Source organism: Cynoglossus semilaevis, chromosome 9 (genome assembly GCF_000523025.1).
Source record: "Cynoglossus semilaevis isolate Cse_v1.0 chromosome 9, Cse_v1.0, whole genome shotgun sequence".
In the NCBI taxonomy this organism is placed as follows: Eukaryota; Metazoa; Chordata; class Actinopteri; order Pleuronectiformes; family Cynoglossidae; genus Cynoglossus; species Cynoglossus semilaevis.
Window position 1 is genome coordinate 11,333,692 of NC_024315.1, and position 13,407 is coordinate 11,347,098.

At 41.3% G+C, this 13,407-nt stretch overlaps 3 protein-coding genes across 8 annotated transcripts in view; 2 read left to right on the top strand and 1 right to left on the bottom strand.

Moving 5' to 3' along the window:
* LOC103383898 (zinc finger protein 638-like) overlaps nucleotides 1–1,909 on the top strand; it is a 9,189-nt gene extending 7,280 nt beyond the window's left edge. For all 5 annotated transcript variants that reach the window (XM_017035498.1, XM_008317223.1, XM_025058479.1 and 2 more), the window contains 6 exons: nucleotides 82–120; nucleotides 321–501; nucleotides 1,022–1,192; nucleotides 1,273–1,380; nucleotides 1,552–1,673; nucleotides 1,757–1,909. In XM_017035498.1, the coding sequence (XP_016890987.1) occupies nucleotides 82–120; nucleotides 321–501; nucleotides 1,022–1,192; nucleotides 1,273–1,380; nucleotides 1,552–1,673; nucleotides 1,757–1,810 (675 nt within the window). In that variant the 3' untranslated portion in view covers nucleotides 1,811–1,909. The remainder of the gene's footprint in view (nucleotides 1–81; nucleotides 121–320; nucleotides 502–1,021; nucleotides 1,193–1,272; nucleotides 1,381–1,551; nucleotides 1,674–1,756) is intronic.
* A 334-nt stretch (nucleotides 1,910–2,243) lies between these two features.
* On the top strand, nucleotides 2,244–8,712 carry LOC103383873 (E3 ubiquitin-protein ligase TRIM39-like). 2 transcript variants are annotated; one of them, XM_008317191.2, is made up of 11 exons: nucleotides 2,244–2,313; nucleotides 3,752–4,287; nucleotides 4,815–4,995; nucleotides 5,213–5,308; nucleotides 6,087–6,176; nucleotides 6,260–6,403; nucleotides 6,567–6,711; nucleotides 6,916–6,960; nucleotides 7,047–7,073; nucleotides 7,159–7,334; nucleotides 7,492–8,712. In XM_008317191.2, exons 2-11 carry the CDS (start codon nucleotides 3,788–3,790, stop codon nucleotides 7,858–7,860), a joined length of 1,773 nt encoding a protein of 590 aa, XP_008315413.1. In that variant the 5' UTR covers nucleotides 2,244–2,313; nucleotides 3,752–3,787; the 3' UTR covers nucleotides 7,861–8,712. The 2 variants fall into 2 exon arrangements, with proteins under 2 accessions (XP_008315413.1, XP_008315414.1); XM_008317192.2 differs by having other exon boundaries at nucleotides 4,830–4,995.
* A 2,900-nt stretch (nucleotides 8,713–11,612) lies between these two features.
* The window catches only part of LOC103383872 (calcium-binding protein 2-like), a 3,559-nt gene continuing 1,764 nt past the window's right edge, over nucleotides 11,613–13,407 (bottom strand). Inside the window, exons 2-5 of the mRNA XM_025058935.1 lie at nucleotides 12,992–13,022; nucleotides 12,771–12,905; nucleotides 12,462–12,571; nucleotides 11,613–12,361 (exon numbers count right to left, since the gene is read on the bottom strand). Of these exons, the coding sequence (XP_024914703.1) occupies nucleotides 12,206–12,361; nucleotides 12,462–12,571; nucleotides 12,771–12,905; nucleotides 12,992–13,022 (432 nt within the window). The 3' untranslated portion in view covers nucleotides 11,613–12,205. The remainder of the gene's footprint in view (nucleotides 12,362–12,461; nucleotides 12,572–12,770; nucleotides 12,906–12,991; nucleotides 13,023–13,407) is intronic.

Consider the following 13,407-nt stretch of genomic DNA (forward strand, 5'->3'; position numbering starts at 1 on the left):
ATTAGTCTGTGTGCCAAAATCGCTGATTTTTTGGAGTATTAATAACAGCATTCACTCATTTATCTTCTACCATGTTTCCAGGACCATGGGGCAGCTGAAGCCAATCCCAGCAGTCATCGGGTGAGGGCGGGGTTACACTCGGGGTCACATACAGAGACCATTCACACACACCCATTCAAGTGACTGATTCTCTTTGTTTGGCCTGTGGGAGGGCACACACACCAGTTTTCAGCCAATGACATCATCATTTTCTGGGCCAGTGTCCTAACAGACGTGTCTTCATCATCGTTGTTGTTGTTGTTACTGTTGTTGTTTTCCAGGACACACCTATGGAGGCGGAGTCAGAGACGGCAGGAACAAAGACAACGGCGATGTCGTCATCTGAACCTGTGAAGATGGAGCCCTCTGACGTCTCACCTGTCGTCGCTCCGATGTGCTCCACCTCTGCGACTCCTCCCTCAACACAAGCACACGGAGATAAAGCAGAAGCAGCTGAGGCTGGTACTGTGTCACTGCTGTTCAGTCCTGCAAATGTTTTTTAAGATGAAACAAGTCCTTTATTCGTCCCACAATAGTGAAATTCACAGAACGTGGACTTTTAAGGACTTGATGGTTCTCTAGAACTGAGCCAGAACGGTGGGCCTGCAGTCTGGGCTTCACATCATCAAGTCAGAAAACCAAATTCCAAGTTCCTTCTCCTCAATTCTGAGACAGACAAAAACTAAAAAAAGTAAATAATAATAATTCGAACTATACTGATCCCATATTTGGGAACTTCTTGTGTTAGCAGCAGATATACTGTTAACACACCAAGCATGTGGCTCCTCTGGGAATCGAACCCCGAACCCTCTCTGCTTCAGAGGCAGGCTTTCTAACCGCTACACCATGGAACCGACTAAACGCATTTAAACTTGAGCTTTTGTTCAGTTGGCTCCACAAATGGGTTAAAGTTAACCTAACCCAGGTCTGAACCTAAGTTTATGAAACCAGAATAACAAGAGTTCACGTTTCTTTTTTCCAGAAACGTCTTTGATCGTCACAGAGACCAAACTCCCTCCTCCGTCCCCCTCACCAGCCGACCCTGCTCTCGTAGTTTCAGCTGACCTTGCCTCAACCACCGACTCCGCCACCCCAGCGGTGGTCCCCGCAGCAGTTACTGAAGTCACCTCGGATCCCACGGCGGCGGAAACTGGTACCGTGTCTGACTTCCTGTGTCCACCGGTAACGCACTTTACTTGTCACAAATTTCACAAACTTCTTTTTTATTTACAGGAAGTCAAGAGGACCAATCACAGGAGACTGTAGAGGCTACGGTGCAGACCAAAACTCCCATCTGCCCTTCCTCTCCCCTCCCTCCTTTTGACCCTATGAAGGCTGTCGGTACGAGTCCTTTTGTTTGTCCTACACTTCCTGCGGCTGTTTCTCACTTTGCTGCAGGACTTTTCATGTTTCAGCGATTATGTCTTTAATTCTGTTTTTGTCCAAACATGACAACATTTAAATGTGTTGGAGAAGTTGTTCACACCTGAATCGCTGCGTCCCGTTCCTCAGGTCTGGAGTTCTTGGTTCCAAAGACTGGGTTTTTCTGTAAGCCCTGTAATCGCTTCTTCAGCGGAAGTAAAGCCGCAGAGATGACTCACTGTAGAACCCTCAAGCACTACGAGAACCTAGAGGTGAGAACCTGCGTCTTAAGATCTAGATCTAGATCCAAATCCCAGGACTGGTCCACACATTGTGTCTTCTTGTCCTCCCGTAGAAATACCTGGAGACCATGAAGACGGCGGTGAAGCCCAAAGCTGAGCTAAGCTGAGCCCCGAACCCGAGTCCTGACCCTAACCCTAACCCTATGGTCATCTTTCAGTTTATCGTCTGTGTCAAACTCTGATTTAATAAAAACGTCTCATCTAAACTCTGTCTTCTGGTCTTTGATGGTAAAGCTGCAGTCAGAGTTGCTGTTTATAGTTTCAGATATTTGTTTATCTCATTTGGTTTTTGAGTGAAGCGACAAGTGGGCGGAGCTTCAGTCGTGTTAACCAGGCTTAACAGTTGCTTCTGATTACAACAGGGTGCCATTTTTTTTTAACACCCTTTATTTCCTGCTGTTCTGTCACTCCACATGTCTTCACTGAGTTGTTGCTGTGGCCACCGTCAGACAATAACGCTGAACCAACAGGTCAGACTGGTTAGGTCTGCGGGGGGGGTGGGGGGGGAGGTGCAGGGCGGAGTCAGTAGCTCTTCAGCATCAGGAAGAGAAGGAAACACATGCCAGGGTAAGGAGCAGGGAGGAAGGACGGAAGACTTCAGTCTGAACAGGTGAGAAAATCAGACAGAAATGATAAGAAACAAGATTTTTTTATTTATTTTTTTTTTAGATTAAAAACATTTTTACGCAATTAAAGCAAGTGGTTTTGTGTGCATGTGTGAGAGAGCGAGAGTTCGTGGGTGGAGGGGGTGTCTATGAATATTTGTTTTTTATAAAACATTTTGGGTGAATTTGTAGTTATAAATATTATTTCTTTTTTGTTTTTTTTCCCCCTATAATTGTGTTGTTCCTGCTCCTCTATAACCTTTACAAGTTTATTCCTGGGCTCCGCGGTGTCACGTAACACACTGTCATCTGTTTTTTTCACCCTAACACCAATTATAATAATGATACTAATTGTTCTAGATGACTGTGTTTTGTGCCCTGTGAACTAGAGAGTGGCACTGCCGAGTTTCAGAGATACAGTTCATTTGCAGAGATTAAATCCGATGAAATAACAATGTATCAAATTGGGGTTAAATGAGTGAGAAGATGCAAAGAGGTCAAAGGTTAAACCACAGACTAAGTCTTATTTTTTAATAGGGACCACAAACCAATTGGCGACCGGGCAGATGTTGTTTCACCTTTTTTTATGTCTCATGTTTATCATCATCCAGACATTATTAATCACAGACGCATACAGACTACAGACAGGACGGTCAAATAAAGTAAAGATGTGAAAAGTGAAAAAATGATCAGATTGTACTTGGATTAAAATAGCAGTTCATAAATATTTTCATACCCTAGGAGCCAGAAATATTTTTTACACCCCCGAATTGAAATAGAGAACCTGATCATATCAATGTTCTTATCTGTACAAACCACTGTATGAGTTGTTGCCACCTAATGACTGGAGACTTGTTTATTGTTCACGCTTTACATCAGCGGCACACTTCCAGCATGTCATATTTCACTGGAAGCCTCTCACGCCCAAGCCCCCACACCGCCACCCCCTCCTCGGCCCCTACTGCACCACCTCTCCCCCCTGCCACCCACTGTTTGAGAAGTACTGGATTAAACTCACTTGTTTATTTTTTCCATACAGGTCATCGACTGAGTCACAGGCTAACTATTTCAAATATGGTCCAAGTGTTCAAGCCTTTACTTTGGAAACAGGATCCACTGGTTCTTCTGCAGCTGCTGCTGAGTGTGTGTGTGTGTGTGTGTGAGCGCGTGTGTGTATGTTTGTGTGTTCAGACCCTGTTGGAACTTCTGTTCTCAATCGTCACTTTACATAATAATAACATTTAATTGACCCAGTCTTTTATTTTGAAGGCTCATATATTGGGTTGGATCTGTTTTCACAGATTTCCATATTTATGACAGAGTCCTTTTATAAACACATCTGATTTTTGACCCACTGCAGTGAAGAAAAATGATCTCCAAGTTTGGCATTAACCTATTTATTTTTCTATTTGATTTCTTTCATTGTTGGACTGATGATTCCAGTGTGAGGTGATTGAAGCCCCCTGCTGACCGGCGACGATGGCACTTCCTGTCCCTTTCTTGTCTGACGACCAGTTCACCTGCTCCATCTGCTTGGAGGTCTTCGACAACCCCGTCTCCACGCCGTGCGGACACAGCTTTTGTAAGAGCTGCATCTCCTCTTACTGGGAAGGAGCCGGAGGAGGTGCCAAGACGTACCAGTGCCCCATGTGTAAGGAGTCGTTCCGGAAGCTGCCAGATCTGCACATCAACCACACCCTGAAGGAAATCACCGAGCGCTACAAGGAGGTGACCAAGGAGGTAGCAATGATGGACTCCACTCCACCTCCTTCACTACATCACCTCCAAAGACGCAGCACCCTCACTCTGGTCCAGAAGCCGGGAGAAATGCCCCAGGGCATCTTTACCGAGTTGATGACCCGGTTTCAGCAGCTCAATCCCGCTGAACCTCAGAACCCAAACGAAAACAAAGTCAAAGGTCGTCTGGCGCGCCAATCACAAAGTTTAGACCACAGTCTGGAGCACACAGCTGCGAATAGGTGAGACCTACAGACACACACACACACACACACACACCCTCTAAAAAGTTGCTTTACCAGGGCTGTCAATCAAATTTTAACTCACGGGCAGCATACAGCCTAATTAGATGTCAAGTGGGCCGCAGCAGTACAATCACAACATAATAAATTATACATTTCAATAAATCCATGTTTTTCCCCTTTGTTTTCTAATGCAAAGAAGCACAAGTATATTTAATATTTATTATTATTATTATTTATTCAAATATAATGAAATAATAATTTTACAAAAATCAGCACAAGTATATTTAATATGTTTGTGTATCTTCTTTATTTTCAAAATCCATCAAGCGGGCCGGATTGAACACCCTAGCGGGCCAGTTTTTTGCCCACGGGCCGTATGTTTGACACCCCTGTTCTAGACTTTTTACTGTGCCATAGAAGGAGGGAAGGGCTTTGCTTCTTGACTCGGTTGTTCTTCCAGAGCAAAAAAAAAAAAAAATTAAAAACAGATTGTGCTCAAAGGATTTTGTGCTGTCCAATCACAGACTCTCTCTGTGCAGCGCCGACCCCGCCCTGATGAATGTACCTCTATGTCCAATTCACACGAGAGGCCTGGAATACTTCTGTCGCACCGACAATTCCGTCATTTGCGGTCTTTGTGTGGAAACAACTGAACATTCTGGACACTGCATCCTGCCAGCACAAAGGGAGTGGCTCATCAAGAAGGTGTGTGTGTGTGTGTGTGTTTTGCTTTATTATATATTTTCTCTTAAAGTAGTCATCAGGGTATGGTGATTTTAACTCACACTCACATCCAGCAGCAACGTCGCCCTCAAATGGCCATTTACTGCACTCATTGTTATGTTTAATCCTATTTAGGCAATTTGTAAGAATGAGTGACCTCTGGTGGTGAGATCTATAGACGTGTTATTGTGTTCTTCAGTCCCAGTTGGGAATCCAAGAATTGGAGGTGAAGAATCTGATCTGTGCCCGAGAAAGCAAGGTGGACGAAATCCACAGCTGCATCCAACAAATCCAGGTCAGTTCCTCACTCATTAGGATAGTGGGAGTTGAACCCACAACCTAGAGCATGTCGAAAGATGAAAGTCACACAAGCGATTCTGAATCTTGTGTCATTACTGCCACCTTCTGGCCCTGTGTTCCACTTGTAAATATTCCATTCTGTTGTCTCTGTGGCTCGATCGGTTAGCGTGTTCATCTGTAAACCGAGCGACGACAATCAGTCTGCTGTAGCAGCTCAAATCTCACTACTGTGGTGTAACGGTTATCATGCCTGCCTTACATGCAGAAGGTTCTGGGTTCAATCCTCAGTGGAACCACCTACTTAATGGCATCTCCTGTTGCAGCCCATTGTGGGGCAAAGAAGAGCAGTGATTCTCAACTAGTGGGTCATCACCCAAAAGTAGGCCACATACTACTTTTCTGTGGGTCTGGGGCCTTCATCAAACCAAGAAATGTTGAGAACAATCTGTACCCCAGTTAAGAGTTGACCCCTGACATTTTACACCATAGAAGACAAGCAAACTCAGCCTGCGAAACTGAGATGGCATTTGGAATCAAAAGACCATTTTCTCTAAGATAAATCCCTAGGGTGTTGACTTCAACACTTGAGGACATTCACTAACTCTAAGAGGTTGAAGTGTGGTCATTGCCTTTATGGGGTGTTTATGTCTTTTTCCCCTGGCATCTTCTATCTTCTATAGATTTAAACAAACAGCTTATATAGTTTACTTCATTTCAAGAAATCAGATGTTGATGTTTTGAAATCTAAACCTGAGACGTTGATATTTATCCAGGCTGCTGCAGAAAAAGAAACACAGGAAGCAGTTAGTGCCTTTTCTGCACTGATATCCAGCGTGGAGCGCTGCCAGACTCAGGTCTTAGAGGTAAAAAAACGCCCCGTGACACAGGACAGATTGAGATACAAAAATAAAATGAAATAATATTCTAAATAACTGTACGCGAACAGATGATCGCGATGAACCACCGAGCAGCTGAGCACAAAGCACAGACTCTTCTGAAAGAACTGCAGGACGAAATCTCTGCGCTGAAGGGACGCAGCGACGTACTGAGCGAGTTGGCGGTTTCTGACGACTGCTTCCACTTCCTGAAGGTATCAGTGGAATCAAAGCAAATAAAAGACGGTGAACATGTGGTTGACTTCTCCGCAACACGGAGGCCTTTATGTGTTAAGGTTTCCCGTCACTGTTCTCGTCAGACATAGAACCAGAACCCAAACTGTCAAAGTCAGGTGTGATCACCTTCTCATTCTGCAGATATCCGCTGCTCTGTCGGTTCCTCTTCAGTCCAAAGACTGGACCAATGTCTCAGTGTCAGAACCGAACACAGGGCAGATTCTCAGAAGTGTGGAGTCAGTCGTGGAGCGTTTTCAAGAGGAGGTGAAGAAGCTTCCGGAAATCTGTGAGTCTTCAGCCAGACATTCAACACAATGGGCCAAAGAAATACTCACATGTATATGGCTAGCTAGCTAGTTAAATAGATAGATAGATAGATAGATAGATAGACAGACAGACAGACAGACAGACAGACAGACAGACAGACAGCTAGCTAGCTATATAGACCAGCAGCAGTACCGTTTTCACTGTCTCTGCTCTTCTTTACCAGACCACAGATCCATGACAGAACAAACCGTCAGCAGAGTTATTCCAAGTAGGACCATTGTTTTGTTTTTGTTTTATTTGACTTGACATTCGTCCAAACATTCAAACAAATAAACAGTTCTTCTTCTCCTTCAGAAACAAAGAGGGTTCAGGAATATGCAGGTAACAGTTGTGTTCGTTTGGGTTTTATACAGTTAGCGTCTGTTTTTGCCACTTTCCCACTAACCCTCAGATTTTCTCCTTAAAGCTGACGTCACCTTAGATCACAGAACTGCACATCCTCGTCTGGTCATCTCTGCCGATGGGAAGCAGGTTTTCTGTGGAGACCGCCAGCAGGTGGTACCAGAATATCCAGAGCGTTTTGATCGGGTGGTGTGTGTTCTGGCCCACCAAGGCTTCAGCTCTGGAAGACACTACTGGGAGGTGGGTCAGCGGCAGATTAGATCCCATTTGACCCCAGACCTTTACTTCAGACCCAAAGGGCTCAAACGTTTATGTATCTGACTGGGATGAATGCTTTGGTATTTGATATTCAAGAAATAAAAAAAATGTTAACCATTTTAAACTGCTCCCTCTACAGGTGGAGGTCGGAGGTAAAACCGACTGGGATCTCGGAATTGCGAGCTGCTCTGTTAATCGCAAAGGAAAAATCACTGTAAGCCCCTCCCACGGTTATTGGTTCCTCAGTTTGCGGGACAGAACCGAGTATGCATTCCGCACGGAACCGTCAACCAACATCAGCGTCACTTCCCGGGCGTCCCGGATCGGAGTCTACGTGGACTGTGACAAAGGCCTATTGTCCTTCTACAACGTGGAGGCCCGCATCCTCATCTACACCTTCACTGATAAGTTTCCGGACACCATCCACCCGTTCTTCAGCCCCTGTACGAACAAGTCAGGAAGAAACCAGGCTCCACTCATCATCTGCCCCCCCACAGTGACAGAGTGAGTGAGGTTAAAGGTTAGAGAGTGTTTACGTTTATGAGTGAAGTATCGTGGAACCTTAACAGTGTTCAGTAAAAACCAACCAACCAAAAATAAGTCAATGTCAAGTGAGGCATGGTGTTCTGTTGGAGAAACTATATATTTTTACAAATTGTTGTTTATATCCTTTTGTACATCTCATTATTTCTCATTTCTTCTTTTGGAATCATTTGGCCTCCAACACTGTTGTCAGTCCTTCTGCTAGTTGTCCAGAGTTGTTTGGTGTGTGTACTGTGTACTGTGTACTGTGTACTGTGTACTGTGTACTGTGCTTACTGGTTGTCACCTGTCATATAGTTATTTTCATAGTTCTGTTGTCTATTTATTTTATATTCATTTCCTGGTTTCTTTACACTTTCTGTTTTACTGTAATGGTATCTTTTTGAATTAGAGATAGGGATTAGGATTAGAGTAGGGTTAGGGTTAGGGTTAGATTGGGATTAGAGTTAAATTAGGAGTTAGGGTTATGGTGAGGTTTAAGAATAGGTTTAGACTAGTGTTAGGGTAGTAGTAGATTAGTTAAAAAATTGGGTTAGGATTAGGGTCATAAGGGTTAAAATTAGGCTTTAACAATAGGATTAAGAGTTGAGGTAGGATAAGGGTTTAGGGTAAGATTAGAGATAAGATTTGAATTAGATTATGGAAAGTTAGAGATTACATTTTTCTCTACGTGACTCTATATTTACGTTTATCAAAAGTATCATTAAAAGTATCATTAAAAGTATTATTAAAAGTATCATTAAAAGAATCATTAACATCTGTAGGGGCTTCTTTCATGTTCTAGAGATGTAGATTTGGGAGTTTTGTAAAAAAACAAAAAAAAAAAAAAAAACAGGAACTAATAAGCAAATGTAATTGTAAAAAAACAAAAAACAAAAAAAAATACAAGAACTAATAAGCAAATGTAATTTTTTTAAATTCTTAAATTAGGATGCAGAGGCTGCTAACAAAACTGTATTTACAATTTGAGAATAAATTAAATTGTACTATTAGCTTTATTATTTTGTAGAATCTTGTGTACTAGAACGCTTTCGATCTTTTCAAATTTTTTCATATCTGCCTGTAGGTTTCCCGGTTTTCTTTTGACTTTTGCCGTGACCTTAGAAATTGAAAAGAAATTGCTGTCGTTACTACTGTTGTTACTGTTTTTGTAAACCATTGTTTTTGTTGTCTTCTTGTCACTGTTGTTGTTGCTTATGTTGTTACCAGTTTACTACGGATGTCAGTGCTTTTACATTAGGTCTCCCTTGCCAATGAAGTCACAGCACAACACACTAGATAAAATAGTCATTTTACTGATGTTTACAAATTGTATTTATGTATAATGATGCATTCATGATCACATTTAACAGTTTAAATCCATTATAATTTGATTTAAATGTTTTTGATACTTTAACTCCCAATAAATAGTGACTTAAGTCATCAAAAAAAAAAAACACATTTGCATTACATAAGTTTGTTTGTCTTTGGTGCTTCTTTAAGTCATTATTTCCTTTTAACATCAGTCCTTTCAGGAGCACCCCCCCCCAACCCCCAACAAGTGATGCCCTATTTGATAAGGTTAATAGCGAAGGGTTAGGGTTAGGGTTAAGAATAGGGATAGGACAATAGTTTTATATGAAAGATAGGGTTAGAATCACGGTTAGGATTATAAGGGTTAACATTAAGGATTAGGGTTAGGTTTAGATTAGGGTTAGGATTAGGGTTAGGGTTTGTTAAATTTTAGGTTAAGGGTTAGGGATAGAGTAAGGGTGAGATTAAGATTAAAGATAGGGTAAGGATATGGTGAGGAATAGGGCCAGGATTAAGAATGTGGTTCAGTCTCCTATGATAAAATGGAGGGTTTATAATGATGGATTAGGGTTAAGGTAGTGTTAGGGTTAGATTAGGGCTAGGTTTGGGAAAGGATTAGGGATTAGGGACCAAAAGTAAAAAGTACCATATTTTGGGATATGAAAATGTGTGCACCCATTGTAATTCTAAAAATGTCCCAGAAGATTTTATGTTGATAAATATGGTGTATTTTTAATCATGAAAATCCATTAAACATTAAAAGAAATGCTCCTACATATTAAACAAAATGCTATAAAGTAAATAAATACAATGTCTTGTTCATGTTATATTAATATTAACAAGACATTTTCCATATATACTTACATAATATAGCATTAATATAGATTGCATGATGAGGTAGAGCAGAGTTTGTTTTACAATTGCTATTGTATAACAAATTAGTTACAATAACAACAAAAACGTTCAAGAGCATTTTGCCTTCAACTTAAAACCAGGAATTCAGTGGGAAAAAAAATCACAAAGAAATGTATTTTCAATTCAATGATATTTTATTCATTTTTTTATGTGTACAAGAAAAACACAGGATTTTGTTGTGCATTAAATGTACATAAAGTTGAAGAAACACAAGGATCAGACTGATGTGTCCACACAACAAAAAACACCTCCAACGATAAAACTCTTCAAAACTATCTCTGCATTCATTTGTGTCCGTGACTCGACGGTAGGTTTGCCTCAAACAAAGTTGTCTGGTTGTTCCTTCTGCAGGCCTGTCTCCCTGGTCGTTAGTTAATGACAAACACCTGTGTCCTGTGTGGCTCGTTGGGCCTCACTCGTCACACCTGGTTATATAAACCTTGTTGTTTGTTTGTGGGGATTTTTGATGTGTTCTGTTCTCTGCATATACTATTTCGCTCCCCTGTGTTCTCTGTTAGTTACACTTTATATATTTTTATCAAAATATAACCAGTCGTTTAATAGAAACTGTCTAAAAGAGAGCATTTTATTATGTATATAAAACAGCACCCTCCCAGTTGTTACATGGTGAATAAGCATTTTAAACATGTGGCTCTCAGCCTCTTGACTGGTTGGCCACCCCTGCAGTAGTAGGTGAAGAACCCCTCTTTCTGTGCTCTGCCTGGTTCGACTCACCATGGATTGTATTTCAAGATGAAAATATTTCTCAAAACTGGACTTCTGGTCCAAACAGAAAGTGATAAGTGATGGAAGACCAACGCCGGAGCTAAAAGGTTAGCTTCAAACTGCGGGACAGAAGAGTAGTTTTTTTCAAATGGAGTGGTACAAACGAAAAGACTGTGTAGATGTCCTGTAAGAAACCGCCATTACTGCTCTTCTCGTCTTTTATGCTCATCGTGTGATAACGTCTGGACTAACTCGGGATACTGTGACCTGAAAATTTTCCAAAGAAGCCTCAGCAGACATGAAAGACCAGCCACGTAAATTCAAAGCCAGATTTCTTTAAAAACTTTTGGAAATTCAAGGATCGATTTGGCATTGGATGAGCAACGGAATCTAAACATTAGCGCCACAATGCTAAGGTGAGGGAAAACCGACAGACACGACCATGGACTTCATCTCTAAGTAAAGGTAAGGCCAAAAATGGTTTTACGTTTTTGTTTTTTAAAAATAAGATGGGATAAAAAGTATTTGATAACTAAATTTTTGGCCTAATTTTTTTTCTTATCATTTTGATAGACAACATTTGATTAAAGTACCAGAATCTAAAGTTTGAAAAATAATTGCATTTTTTTTTACTGATGGTCAAAATTACATTTGTGCTGCACTCATTTCTATACTGGTGCTCTATCCATTTGTATAAAAGAAATGTTCTTTGTCGGACAAATATGTTCCTGTGTACATGTTTGTGTTGCTGTCAGTGTCATTGAAAGAGGAATGCTGATGGATATGAAGCATTACCAGGTGATGCTGTTGGATGAATAGTGATTAAGATGCTCTTTTCGGTTCTCACAATTGTAAATCTGACTCCAGAGGAGTCAGTGCCTCACCAGCCACGAACCTCATCATCATTGGTATATACCATACAGTATATCCCTTATTTTGGCCGGTTTTCATAATTGTTTGTGTTTGCATTTGCATATTTAAAAGTTCAGTTCTAACACTTTGCGACTCCTTTGATTGAAGTGAAAACATGTTGTTACTGGTTCCAAAGATTTCACTTTTAAGTTCATTAACGTGTAAACAGACCACAGCTTTGATCGTTGCTCTTTACATGTCAGTTGTACTTTACACTCACAGTGGACACACTGAAGGGACTCTCCATCACTTGAGGTTAAAGAAGAGCTGAAGTACAGACAAAGTATTTTACACAAGAAGAACAAAAAAGAAAAAATTAGAATCCCGGTGCATGTGGAGTTCGGTGCAGCGGGATGAAGTTTGGTGAAGAGTTAGCGAGACATCATCCGGACAAACTCTGTGTGAACGTGACAATTGTTAGTGCAAAATCAAAAAACCAACGGTCATTGACTTGATCCTGACATTTACTGACCTTCAAAGTCCACCTGTCCGTCTCCGTTGAGGTCTACATCTCTGAGGATCTCGTCAATCTCTCTGTGATTGAGCTGCTCTCCCATCAACTTCTTCATGGCTTCTCTCAGCTCCCCCAGGCTGATCTGCCCATCGCCGTTAGAATCAAACTGGGCCACAAAGTGGGAGGAAAGAAAATCCAATGTATTTTAGATGTAGGTGGGACAGAAGAACGAATCGTGCCTTCAAAGAAACTGTAACATTGAAAACCTCTTTGAAAGCATCTCTCAGCTCCTTCACTCCAATCATGTCTGCAGTTTCAGCCAGCATCTTTGGACCCATTAACTCCACAAAGTCCTCAAAGTCAACTCTACCGCCACCTGCAGGGCAATCATGTTAGTGCACATACATAACATGTGGTTTTTATTGTCAGATTTATTCAGTTTCAGGGATAGGAATGAAATGGGTTTCTTTTGTGGAGCATCACTTTTGCAGCCACGTGACCTCCATCCATTATCTACGTATATTCCATATTTTTCTCTTCATTCCTTTTTGTGTTTGTGAATTCTGAGAACTTACCGATTTTCTGGCTGAGTTCGATGAGCTCCATCTCGGTGGGCATGTAGCCCATGGTCCTCATGCACTCTCCCAGATCCTTACAGCCGATGAAGCCGTCCCTGTCTTTGTCAAACTCTTTGAAGGCCTCACGCAGCTCTGCAAGGTTGAAATAAAAGTCATTAGTAATTTAACACAAAGATATATTTAGTTAACAATTTAATTGAGATGATTTTTTTTTGTACCTTCCAGTTCCTCTGGTCGTAGATCTCTGTCCTGGGGTGAAAGTTGACAGAAACAAAGAAATGAAAAGTTTTTGAGAAATTTGAGAAATATCAAATGGTGATTGTTGTAGTCTTCGCTGTAGTTTTTCTGTTTTCGCTGATTAAAAACTCTGTAACCAACACCTCAGCTCAAAACTCCATACACATTTGAGTTGGACCTCGCCACAACAGGATCCTCCTCCTCCGACGTTGGATCGGCAAATTCCGTGGCACAAAAAAATAGTCGTATTTCCTACCTAACTTTAACAAGTACAGATATGAATTTGTTAATCATCAATATACTGCAACTCTGATAGATTGATAGATATTCTAGATATAAAAAAATAGTCCATGAAAGTATAACCATATTAGGCACACACACTTCGACAGGCGACATA

Excerpts from the sequence above, each read along its gene's own strand:
- LOC103383873 (XM_008317191.2), top strand. The coding sequence starts at position 3,788 with ATGGCACTTCCTGTCCCTTTCTTGTCTGACGACCAGTTCACCTGCTCC. Across the intron at positions 7,074-7,158 it reads GAGGGTTCAGGAATATGCAG|CTGACGTCACCTTAGATCAC; the intron begins GTAACAGTTGTG and ends TTCTCCTTAAAG. Across the intron at positions 7,335-7,491 it reads CTGGAAGACACTACTGGGAG|GTGGAGGTCGGAGGTAAAAC; the intron begins GTGGGTCAGCGG and ends CTCCCTCTACAG.